Raw genomic sequence first — 12390 nt, forward strand, 5'->3', positions numbered from 1 at the left:
AACATGGAACTGCAGATGCACCAAATCTGAGGAAGGATGTGCTGGCCTTGGAGAGGGTCCAGAGGAGGTTTACAAGAACGATCCCAGGACTGAATGGGTTAACTTATGATGAGCATTTGACGGCACTGGGCCTGTACTCGCTGGAGTTTAGAAGAATGAGGGAGGACCTCATTGAAACGTACAGAATAGTGAAAGGCCTGGATAGAGTGGATGTGGAGAGGACTAAATAAATTTCTGCTCTTCTTCTTCCAGAGGAACGTCCTTTAATTCTGAGGCCTCTGGTCTTAGACTCTCCCACCAGTGGAAACATCCTCTCCACATCCACTCTATCCGGGCCTTTCACTATTCTGTACGTTTCAATGAGGTCCCCCCTCATTCTTCTAAACTCCAGCGAATACAGGCCCAGTGCTGACAAACGCTCATCATATGTTAACCCACTCATTCCTGGGATCATTCTCGGCCTCCACAGCCTTCTGTGGCAAAGAAACCACCACCCTCTGACTAAAGAAATTCCTCCTCATCTCCTTCCTAAAAGAACGTCCTTTAATTCTGAGGCTGTGACCTCTAGTCCTGGACTCTCCCACTTTATTTTGCAGTCACTTCTTTCGAATAACCCCGGCAATTCTGCCCAGCCCGCTCACACTCTTACACACTCACACACGAGCACCACACACACACACACACACACACACACACACACACACACACACACACACACACACGCGGGGGTGTGCAAACACATATATACACAAGCACTCACTCCCCACCTAAAAACAGCTGCATTATTCTGCACAAGATGCACCAGCTATACATGAAGTACATTTCTGAAATACTGCACATCCGAAATAATATTAAGAATGCTCTGCATCGCAAAAGGAAGTCTTGGTGAACTGTGGAAATAGATGGCTCTGTGAAACTTTGGTAAACCATGAATATTATTTGATGCAGTTTTCTAAGTTAGACAATAGACAATAGACAATAGGTGCAGGAGGAGGCCATTCGGCCCTTCGAGCCAGCACCGCCATTCAATGTGATCATGGCTGATCATTCTCAATCAGTACCCCGTTCCTGCCTTCTCCCCATACCCCCTGACTCCGCTATCCTTAATAGCTCTATCCAGCTCTCTCTTGAATGCATTCGGAGAATTGGCCTCCACTGCCTTCTGAGGCAGAGAATTCCACAGATTCACAACTCTCTGACTGAAAAAGTTTTTCCTCATCTCAGTTCTAAATGGCCTACCCCTTATTCTTAAACTGTGGCCCCACAAGTTAATGTGGAAAGAGCGTGGACTGCTTAAAGCCCTTGAAACAGTACTAGAAACATAGAAAATAGGTGCAGGAGGAGGCCATTTGGCCCTTCGAGCCAGCACCGCCATTCATTGTGATCATGGCTGATCATCTACAATCAGTAACCCGTGCCTGCCTTCTCCCCATATCCATTGGTTCCGCTAGCCCCTAGAGCTCTATCTAACTCTCTTTTAAATTCATCCAGTGAATTGGCCTCCACTGGGCAGAGAATTCCACAAACTCACAACTCTCTGGGTGAAAAGGTTCAATACTGTACTGCACTACAGAACTAGGGTACCACCACTTTAGCAATACAATACCACTTGATACCTCTACCCGATAATCACTGGGATAAAGAAATTATTCCAGTCACGCTGCCTTAACTACCTTCGAGACTGCCAAACCTGGTTAAACCAGCAACTATCTTGAAGGGGGAACATCATAAGTTAGAGAGAATCGGAAAGAAAATCTTAAAAGACCTCAAGAGAACATCAATAACATCATCAGAGAGCTTTCTCAAAGGGCATCACCCCCATTCCTTACACCAGATTCATTGAAAATGCAGAGCATCAGGTCATTAAGTGATCGGAGCAGAATTAGGCCATTCGGCCCATCAGGTCTACTCTGCCATTCAATCATGGCTGATCTATCTCTCTCTCCCAACCCCATTCTCCTGCCTTCTCCCCATAACCCCTGACACCCACACCAATCCAGAATCTCTCCACCTCTGCAATATAGATCAGAATTAATAGTGCTCTTTACAAAGAAAGAGTCCAGTTTCTTTTTTTTTTGGCTTAATCCCAAAGTATAATTGTAAACAATAGAATCATTTTAATTCGACGTGCTTAGTCTGACATTCACGTTACTGTTTAGTTTAGAGATACAGCGCGGAAACAGGCCCTTCGGCCCACCGAGTCCACGCCGACCATCGATCAACCCGCTCACGTTAGTTCTATGCTATCCCACTTTCGCATCCGCTCCCTGCGCACGAGGGGGCAATTTTACAGAGGGCCGATTAACCCACAAACCCGCACGTCTTTGGGGTGTGGGAGGAAACCAGAGCACCCGGAGGAAACCCACGTGGTCACAGCGAGAACGCGCATACTACACACACACACACACACACACACACACACACACACACACACACACACAGACAGCACCCGAGGTCAGGATCGAACCCGGGACTCTGGCGCTGTGAGGCGGTGGCTTTACCAGCTGCACCACCCACAGGAAGGTTGTGTTAAGTTAACTCTTTGTGCCTGTAGCCCTGAATCACATCGCGTTAAAAATATCAACCTGTTCCATGCTCCTCTCTCAGTGCCGGGATGTCTACCTGGTTAGGCGATGGTCAGTACGGTCGATTAGCATCTTTTGGTCGTTTCAGTTGTACTTTTAGCCTCTTCATTCCAATCTGAAAGCCGTTCATGGCCTGAATAGCAGCCTGAGCACTGGTTGGATTGTCAAAACTCACAAAGCCTGGAAAAGGCAAAAGATACATTTCAGAAACGTCGAAAGCTGCCGACTAACTGACATAGGGTTGCCAACTGTCCCGTATTAGCCGGGACATCCCGTATATTGGGCTAAATTGGCTTGTTCTGTACGGGACCACCCTTGTCCCGTATTAGGCCCGGGGGACGGTGTAGGCCCGGACAGTGTAGGTCCGGACACTTTAGGTCTGGACACTGTAGGTCCGGACAGTGTAGGTCCGGACAGTGTAGGTTCGGACAGTGTAGGTCCGGACACTGTAGGTCCGGACACTGTAGGTCCGGACACTGTAGGTCCGGACACTGTAGGTCTGGACACTGTAGGTCCGGACAGTATAGGCCCGGACAGTGTAGGCCCGGACAGTGTAGGTCCGGACACTGTAGGTCCAGACAGTGTAGGCCCGGACAGTGTAGGTCCGGACAGTGTAGGTCCGGACACTGTAGGTCCAGACAGTGTAGGCCCGGACAATGTAGGTCCGGACAGTGTAGGTCCGGACAGTGTAGGTCCGGACGCTGTAGGCCCAGACGCTGTAGGCCCAGACGCTGAAGGCCCGGAGGCTGTAGGTCTGGACAGTGTAGGCCCGGACAGTGTAGGTCCGGTCACTGTAGGCCCGCCCGGGCGCCGCCTAATAGAGGTTGCATAGCAACCCGCCTCCCGGCCCGGTGGAGCGGGAGCACGTGGCCTCTGGCTAGGCAAGGTCACGTGGGGCGCGGGGCGGTGACGTCGTCTTGTCCCGTATTTGGGAGTGAGGAAGCTGGCAACCCTAAACTGACACTCCAAGTCCCCCTGAAACATGGCCAGGGAGCTGGGCAGAAACGTCAAACACATCCTGGCCCCTCTCTCTCTGTCTTCTCCCTTTAGACAGGTACATGGATAGGGCAGGTTTAGATATGGGCCAAACGCAGGCAGGTGGGACCAGTGTAGATGGGGCATCTCACAGTACGGGTAAGTCTGGCAGAAGGGCCACTAGTGGGGGAGTCTAGAACCAGAGTGCGCAGCCTCAGAATAAAAGGACGCACCTTTAGAGGAGGAATTTCTTTAGTCAGGGGGTGGTGAATCTGTGGGATTCTTTGCCACAGAAGGCTGTGGAGGCCAAGTCAGTGGATATTTTTAAGGCAGAGATAGATAGATTCTTGATTAGTACGGGTGTGAGGGGGTTATGGGGAGAAGGCAGGAGAATGGGGTTAGGAGGGAGAGATAGATCAGCCTTGATTGAATGGCGGAGTAGACTTGATGGGCCGAATGGCCTAATTCTGCTCCTATCACTTATGAACATCCAGCTGGATTCACTCTCGACAAAAAAAAGACTCAAAATGCTGAAGTAACTCCCTGCCACTGGAGAACATGGACAGGTGTAGGAAGGAATTGCAGATGCTGGTTTAAACCGAAGATGGACACAAAAAGCTGGAGTAACTCAGCGGGTCAGGCAGCATCTCTAGAGAGAAGGAATGGGTGACGTTTCGGGTCGGGGCCCCTCTCTCAATGTTTCCCTGGGCGTGACGTGCTATGTGGATGGGGAAGAGACTTTTGTCTCATTACAGATGGGTGTAAATGATCTATCTCGAGGAAGCCAGGGTTGCAATGGTGGACTGGCCCTTTAGGGCTCCTCCTTGTTTGAGGGAGAGGGGTGACAGCTATGGTTGCTAACTGTCCCGTATTAGCTGGGACGTCCCGTATTTTGGGCTAAATTGGTTTGTCCCGAGTACGGGACCACCCTTGTCCCGTATTAGGCCTAGGGGGCGCTGTAGGCCCGGACACTGTAGGCCCGGACACTGTAGGCCCGGACACTGTAGGCCCGGACACTGTAGGCCCGGACACTGTAGGCCCCGACACTGCAGGCCCGGACACTGTAGGCCCGGACACTGTAGGCCCGGACACTGTAGGCCCGGATACTGTAGGCCCGGACACTGTAGGCCCAGACACTGTAGGCTCAGACACTGTAGGCCCAGACACTGTAGGTCGAGACACTGTAGGCCCAGACACTGTAGGCCCGGACACTCTAGGCCCAGACACTCTAGGCCCGGACTGTGTAGGCCCGGACACTGTAGACCTGGACACCCTAAGTCCAGACACTGTAGGTCTGGGCACTTGTAGGCCCGGGGGCCGCCTAACCGAGGTTGCGTAGTAACCCGCCTCCCGGCACGGGGGACGCCTAACAGAGGTTGCGTAGCAACCCGCCTCCCAGCCCGAGCGGCCCCCATTGGTGGAGTGTGAGCACGTGGCCGATGGCTGGGTGAGGTCACGTGGGGCGCGGGGCGGTGACGTCACCTTGTCCCTTATTTGGGAGTGAGATAGTTGGCAACCCTAGTGACAGCACATTGCAATTTTAATTTGATGCTGAATGCCATTTGTTGGGAACGTGAGGGAGAGGTTAATGAATCCTACAGTATAAATCAGAGTGATACAGTGTGGAAACAGGCCCTTCGGCCCAACTTGCCCACACCGACCAACATGTCCCAGCTACACCAGTCCCACCTGCCCGCGTTTGGTCCATATCCCTCCAAACCTGTCCAATCCATGTACCTGCCTAACTGTTTCTTAAACGTTGGGATAGTCCCAGCCTCAACTATCTCCTCTGGCAGCTTGCTCCATACACCCACCACCCTTTATGTGAAAAAATTACCCCTCAGTATCCTATTAAATTGTTTCCCCTTAACCATAAACCTATGGTAAATGATAAGTAAGAATTTCCTTGTTCTGTCTGGGACATAGGACAATCAAACACTCTTAACTTTTGATTCTAAGCAGAGATGGGGAGTGTTTGGTGTTGAAAGTCATTTGGACAGGTACATAGAAACATAGAAACATAGAAAATAGGTGCAGGAGCAGGCCATTCGGCCCTTCGAGCCTGCACCGCCATTCAATATGATCATGGCTGATCATCCAACTCAGTATCCTGTACCTGCCTTCTCTCCATACCCCCTGACTCCTTTAGCCACAAGGGCCACATCTAACTCCCTCTTAAATATAGCTAATGAACTGGCCTCAACTACCTTCTGTGGCAGAGAATTCCACAGATTCACCACGCTCTGTGTGAAAAAAAACGTTCTCATCTCGGTCCTAAAAGACTTCCCCCTTATCCTTAAACTGTGACCCCTTGTTCTGGACTTCCCCAACATCGGGAACAATCTTCCTGCATCTAGCCTGTCCAACCCCTTAAGAATTTTGTAAGTTTCTATAAGATCCCCCCTCAATCTTCTAAATTCCAGCGAGTACAAGCCTAGTCTATCCAGTCTTTCTTCACATGAAAGTCCTGCCATCCCAGGAATCAATCTGGTGAACCTTCTCTGTACTCCCTCTATGGCAAGAATGTCTTTCCTCAGATTAGGAGACCATATTTTTGTATTCATCAGGACTTAGAGAAATGACAGTGAAACTAGTTGTATTAGGAAGAGCTGTTCGGTCCACTTCTACATCGTTTCGCAAGCGTTATCAATCAAAACCGGTATAACATCATAAGACCGTAAGATATAGGAGATATCTTTGGTCGTTTGGTTCATCGAGTCTGCTCTGCCATTCAATCATGGCTGATCTATTTTTCCCTCTCAACCCCATTCTCTTGCCTCCCTGCATAACCTTTGATGCCAAGCTTAAAGGGACACCGACAATTTTGTTTCCCCGGCCACTCCCTCTTCTCCCCTCTCCCATCGGGCAAAAGGTACAGAAGTGTGAAAACGCACACCTCCAGATTCAGGGGCAGTTTCTTCCCCGCTGTTATCAGGCAACTGAACCATCCTACCACAACCAGAGAGCAGTGCTGAACTACCATCTACCTCTTTCGGATTATATCCTTGATCGGACTTTGCTGGCTTTACCTTGCACTAAACGTTATTCCCTTATCATGTATCTATACACTGTAAATGGCTCGATTGTAATCATTTATTGTCTTTCTGCTGACTGGTTAGCACGCAACAAAATCTTTTCACTGTACCTCGGTACACGTGACAATAAGCTAAACTGACTAACCTTAGTTTCTTGAGTCCGATCTTCTTAAAGAAACAAAGTGCTGGAGTAACTCAGCAGGTCAGGCAGCATCTCCAGGGAACATGGATAGGTGACGTTTTAGGTTTCAGAGATGTTCTCCCAGATGCTGCCTGACGCACTAAGTTACTCCAGCACTTTGTGCCCTTTTTTTTGGCAAACCGGCATCTGCAGTTCCTTGTGTCTCTGCCTTCTTCTAACTCTGTTTTGCGAAACACTTACCAAGGTCACTTTGCAGTCAAGTGATCTTCAGGTATTGAGACCCTGGGAGAATGGTTCTGGCTGTTTAACCTGTCTATGCTTCTCATAATTCTGTATACGTCCACTTGATCTCCCCACATTGATCTCATGGGGAATCCTCAAAAACTGGTCCCAGCCAAATAAACGGCCATGAAGGGTTCCGACCCGAAGCGTCACCTATCCGTATTCCCCACTGTGCTGCCCATAAGTTGTTCTACCCAGTAAGGACTTCATTTGTGTAGGAAGGAACTGCAGATGCTGGTTTACACCGAAGATAGACACAAAATGCTGGAGAAACTCGGCGGGACAGGCAGCATCTCAGGAGAGAAGGAATGGGCGACGTTTGAGGTTGAGACCCTACATCAGACTTGATTAGGTATCTCTGTGTCACAGGGAGTAGAGTTGGCTTGGAGTCATTAACTATCTCTGGACTCTAACAGGTAGAATTTAGACCCAATCCTGGGGTAACTTTGGGTAGGAAGGAACTACAGTCACTGGTCTGCACTGAAAATAGACACAAAATGCTGGAGTAACTCAGCGGGACAGGCAGCATCTCTGGAGAGAAGCAATGGCTGACGTTTTGGGCCAAGACCTTCAGACTGAGTTAAATTGAGTAACATTAACCCTTCTTCAGACAGACATCTTAGGAGTAACATTGAACAGGTTGCTTTTTATAAATGATCCCCAGTCATTTATAAGGACTTGCATGTTTTTTTCTGGAACCTGCAGTGTGGGGAGACCGATAGAAGTCTACGCCAAGCAAGATTATGTCATCCTTCCAACATCACCTCAATTTCTCTCGCATCTCACTTCCACAAACAATCCATGGCTCCTCTCCTTTATCACAAAGAGACCTTTGCAGCAGAGGTTTGTAAAATTACTCCTTTGCAATATATTGTGTGGAAAGAAAATGGTGCCAACACTTCAAAAGACAAACATGCAATATTCATAGAGTCATAGAGTCATAGAGTGATACAGTGTGGAAACAGGCTCAATAGACAATAGACAATAGGTGCAGGAGGAGGCCATTCGGCCCTTCGAGCCAGCACCGCCATTCAATGTGATCATGGCTGATCATTCTCAATCAGTACCCCGTTCCTGCCTTCTCCCCATACCCCCTGACTCCGCTATCCTTAAGAGCTCTATCTAGCTCTCTCTTGAATGCATTCAGAGAATTGGCCTCCACTGCCTGCTGAGGCAGAGAATTCCACAGATTCACAACTCTCTGACTGAAAACATTTTTCCTCATCTCAGTTCTAAATGGCCTACCCCTTATTCTTAAACTGTGGCCCCTTGTTCTGGACTCCCCCAACATTGGGAACATGTTTCCTGCCTCTAACGTGTCCAACCCCTTAATAATCTTATACGTTTCGATAAGATCTCCTCTCATCCTTCTAAATTCCAGTGTATAAAAGCCTAGTCGCTCCAGTCTTACAACATATGTCAGTCCCGCCATTCCAGGAATTAACCTAGTAAACCTACGCTGCACGCCCTCAATAGCAAGAATATCCTTCCTCAAATTTGGAGACCAAAACTGCACACAGTACTCCAGGTGCGGTCTCACTAGGGCCCTGTACAACTGCAGAAGGACCTCTTTGCTCCTATACTCAACTCCTCTTGTTATGAAGGCCAACATTCCATTGGCTCTTCAGCCCAACTTGCCCACACCGGCCAACATGTCCCAGCTGCACTAGTCCCACCTGCCTGCGTTTGGTCCATATCCTTCCAAACCTGTCCTATCCATGTACCTGTCTCACTGTTTCTTAAACGTTGGGATAGTGCCAACACACACACATAAACACACACATAAACACACATAAACACACACACACGCACACACACACACACACACACACACATAAACACACACACACGCACGCACACACACACACATACACACATACACACACATGCGTGCACACACACACGCACACACACACACACACACACGCACACACACACACACACACACACACACACACACACACACACACGCACACACACACACACACACACACACACACACACACACACACGCACACACACACACACACACACACACACACACACACACACACACACACACACACACACACACACACACACACACACACACACAAGGACACATAATCAGACACTAACAAGATCAAATGATTATTCATTCTTGATCTGTGTGGATTGATTGTAATGTTTTTGACTGTATATCGGCACACACGAGAATAAACCAACACAAATCCTGCCAACATCACCTGACTCCATAAAGTGAAAGCCTCAGTTCTCCAACACAGGTGGCTTATTTACTTTGCAGGAAATAAATCTACCTTCCCTTCCTGCAAAAGTAAACGTTTGCAAATGCTGCAAATGGGAACTAATTCTTGCCGATTGGCAAGGCCCACTGCCCAGGGCCGTCTTAACGCATGGGCCTGATGGGCACTTGCCCGGGGCCCCACGAGCATAGGGGCCCCATGCTGATCTGTGTATGTTAAGTGACTTGCAATAAATAAATACTACTTTAAAAATGTAGGTTCAATAAGTGTTTTTTTCGCAACATTTTCCATCCCTAAGTGCTTCTCACAGCGATCTGTTTCGCAACAATTAGCTCCCTAAGTGCTTTGCTTTTCCATCCCTAAGTGCTTCTCACAGCGATCTGTAAGTGCTTTTCGCAACAATGTAGCACCCTAAGTCCATCGCTAAGTGCTTTTCGGTAAGTGCTTTTCGCCGGCGCGACAGGGGGGGGGGCTGGTAGGGAAAGGGGGGTGGGGGAGAGTTTACCATTTACATTTTTATTCCTGTGAGTAGTTGTCGTAGGGGCCCCAGTACACTGCTTTGCCCGGGGCCCATAATGCTGTAAAGACGGCCCTGCCACTGCCCTCCCTCCGTCTGAGGTAAACGCAGGGGAAATACTGAACGGGGTCAGATCCAACGTGTCCGCTTTGGTCGTCTTGCTCTAGTTTAGTTGGGGAAGGAACCGCAAATGTTTGTTTAAACCGAAGATAGCCACTGGAATAACTCAGCGGGACAGGCAGCATCTCTGGAAAAAAGGAATAGGTGACGTTTCAGACTGAAGAAGGGTCTCGACCCGAAACATCACCTATTCCTTTCCTCCAGAGATGCTGCCTGACCCGCTGAGTTACTCCAGCTTTTTGCATCCAGTTTAGTTTAGTTTAGTTTAGAGATACAGCGCGGTAACGGGCCCTTCGGCCCACCGGGTCCGCGCCGACCAGCGATCCCCGCACACTAACACTATCCTACACACACGAGGGGCAATTTACATTTATACCAAGCCAATTAACCTACAAACCTGTAGGTCTTTGGAGTGTGGGAGGAAACCTTTGGGCCTGTCATTCCCGAATGAAATACTGATGAGTTCATGGTTGGTAAAATACACCTCACCCTCACCCCCATAATTGAGAGACACAACATAAGCCAGTCCTTTCCAAGAGGTTGGAGTGATATTTAATTTGGACCTCCTCAGCCGCCTAGTGAATGGTGCGCTGTGTATTTTAAGAAGTTTCATTTCATTCCTGACTAAAGTACCACACGCCCCTCCCCACAGAAGTCTTCTCGCCCCAAGTTGGAAACCATTTCCCTCAATCCTTCTTCCTCGTGTGCTGATCCAACCTCTAGATTGATGCATCGTAGCTGTTCACTTGCACCCTTTCAGTGGCAGTGTTTCGCACATTCTCAACACTCAACAGGCAAAGACATTTCTCCTGAGTTAAGGTTGATTATCTATCACCAATGGTTTGCATTCACACTCCCTCCACAAGCAGAAACCTAGTGGGCTGAAACATTGGCCTCTGATATCTTTGCTCAGTCTAACGTACGATCATTGATCTAAGGACAGTCCAGTTCCCACTAAAATCCGATTTAAAAGTGGGATTCATTTCGGCTGAGTTCCACGCCTTGTATTCAGCATTTATACCAAAGGATCCCTCTTTATTCAATCTCTCCCAGAACTTTGTACCGTATAAAGAGTTCGCATCTAACTCCCCAGCAGTTCCTCTTGCCCTGTGGACCTAGATAAGGCTCCGACATTTTTGCCCTGACTTAATTTCAGACGGTAGGAATGCAGTGCGGAAACAGGCCCTTCTGCCCATCGAGTCCGAGCCGACCAGCGATCATCGGTAAACTAACCTCCACACGCCAGGGACAATTTTACAACTTACTGAAGCCAATCAACCTGCAAACCTGCAGATCTTTGGAGGAAACCGGAGCACCCGGAGAAAACCCACGCAGGTCACGGGGAGAAGGTACAAACTCCGTACAGACAAGCACCCTTGGTCAGGATCGAACTTGGCGCTGTGAGGCAGCAACTCTACCGCTGCGCCACCCTGCCCCTTCCTTATCCACTACCATTTTCAACTCAACCTCTATCGATGACAAGCTCTGCAGGCATGAGGGGGGATCGCACCTGACACTAATTCAAATCAACACAAGCAGAGCACAGGCAATAAAGACGCAGCAACTTCCTCACCGTGTCAGGCAGATCAATGAGTCCCAGCTGGCTCCTCCAGCAATAGCACGCAAATGGACATTAATTTAAAAATAAATCACAATTAGATTTGGTTTCGAAGAGCTTGCTTGGGGAGCTTGTGGCTTTCATATGAAACTCCTCTTTCTGTTCGCTAAGCAATTGGTTTTCATTAGCATTCAATACGAGTCCTTCCAGCTCCTGGTATTAACGTCACTTGTCGAGCAGATATTGCCTCTGCAGAATCCTCCACCTTATTTATGATCAAACGCAATAAAGCCCCAAAGTGAAGAAAGGGATTTCACTCACCAAAGCATTTACTTTGGTTCGTGGCGCGGTCGACAAAGACCTTGGCGGAGATGACGTTGCCAAACGGCATAAACATCTGCATGAGTTCAGCATCTCCAAACTCCTGTGGCAGGTGGTAGATGAACAGGTTGCAACCTTCTGGCCCTGCCGGAGACAGAGAGCAAGGGTTAGATATTCACAGCGTTGAATGCCGAGACGCTCAGCCTTCAAGTGGTGGAGTCACGCTCTCACTGTGAACATAGCACAATGTAAACAATATAACATACAAGAAAACAAAGCTGTGTGCGTCTATATTCGCCCACATCCACATATTCATATATAATATACGATCTATATACTAAAACTCTCTTTTTATTCACAAAATACTGGAGTAACTCAGCAGGTCAGGCAGCATCTCGGGAGAGAAGGAATGGGTGACGTTTCGGGTCGAGACCCTTCTTCAGAAATTGTCAGTGAAGGTGCACCCAGCAACACTTGAAACACACACAGAGACAGACTGCCTCTTTGGTGATTCTTCAAAGACAATCAAAATAAGAGAAACTGGGTCGTGCACAAATCGGAAATCAAAAGGTCCTTTGAGGTGGGATTAAATGAGCAAATCTATTAAATCTA

General features: G+C 48.5%; 1 protein-coding gene across 10 annotated transcripts in view; it reads right to left on the reverse strand.

Annotated features, from left to right (window-relative positions):
* The window catches only part of LOC144610988 (CUGBP Elav-like family member 4), a 588785-nt gene that overhangs the window by 17229 nt on the left and 559166 nt on the right, over positions 1-12390 (reverse strand). For 9 of the 10 annotated variants that reach the window (XM_078430068.1, XM_078430065.1, XM_078430069.1 and 6 more), the window contains 2 exons: positions 11779-11922; positions 2623-2765 (listed from right to left, as the gene is read on the reverse strand). In XM_078430068.1, coding sequence (XP_078286194.1) covers positions 2638-2765; positions 11779-11922 — 272 coding nt within the window. In that variant the 3' untranslated portion in view covers positions 2623-2637. The remainder of the gene's footprint in view (positions 1-2622; positions 2766-11778; positions 11923-12390) is intronic. The other variant, XM_078430070.1, reaches the window with a different exon arrangement.

This window comes from Rhinoraja longicauda, chromosome 38, assembly GCF_053455715.1.
Source record: "Rhinoraja longicauda isolate Sanriku21f chromosome 38, sRhiLon1.1, whole genome shotgun sequence".
Classification (NCBI taxonomy): domain Eukaryota; kingdom Metazoa; phylum Chordata; class Chondrichthyes; order Rajiformes; family Arhynchobatidae; genus Rhinoraja; species Rhinoraja longicauda.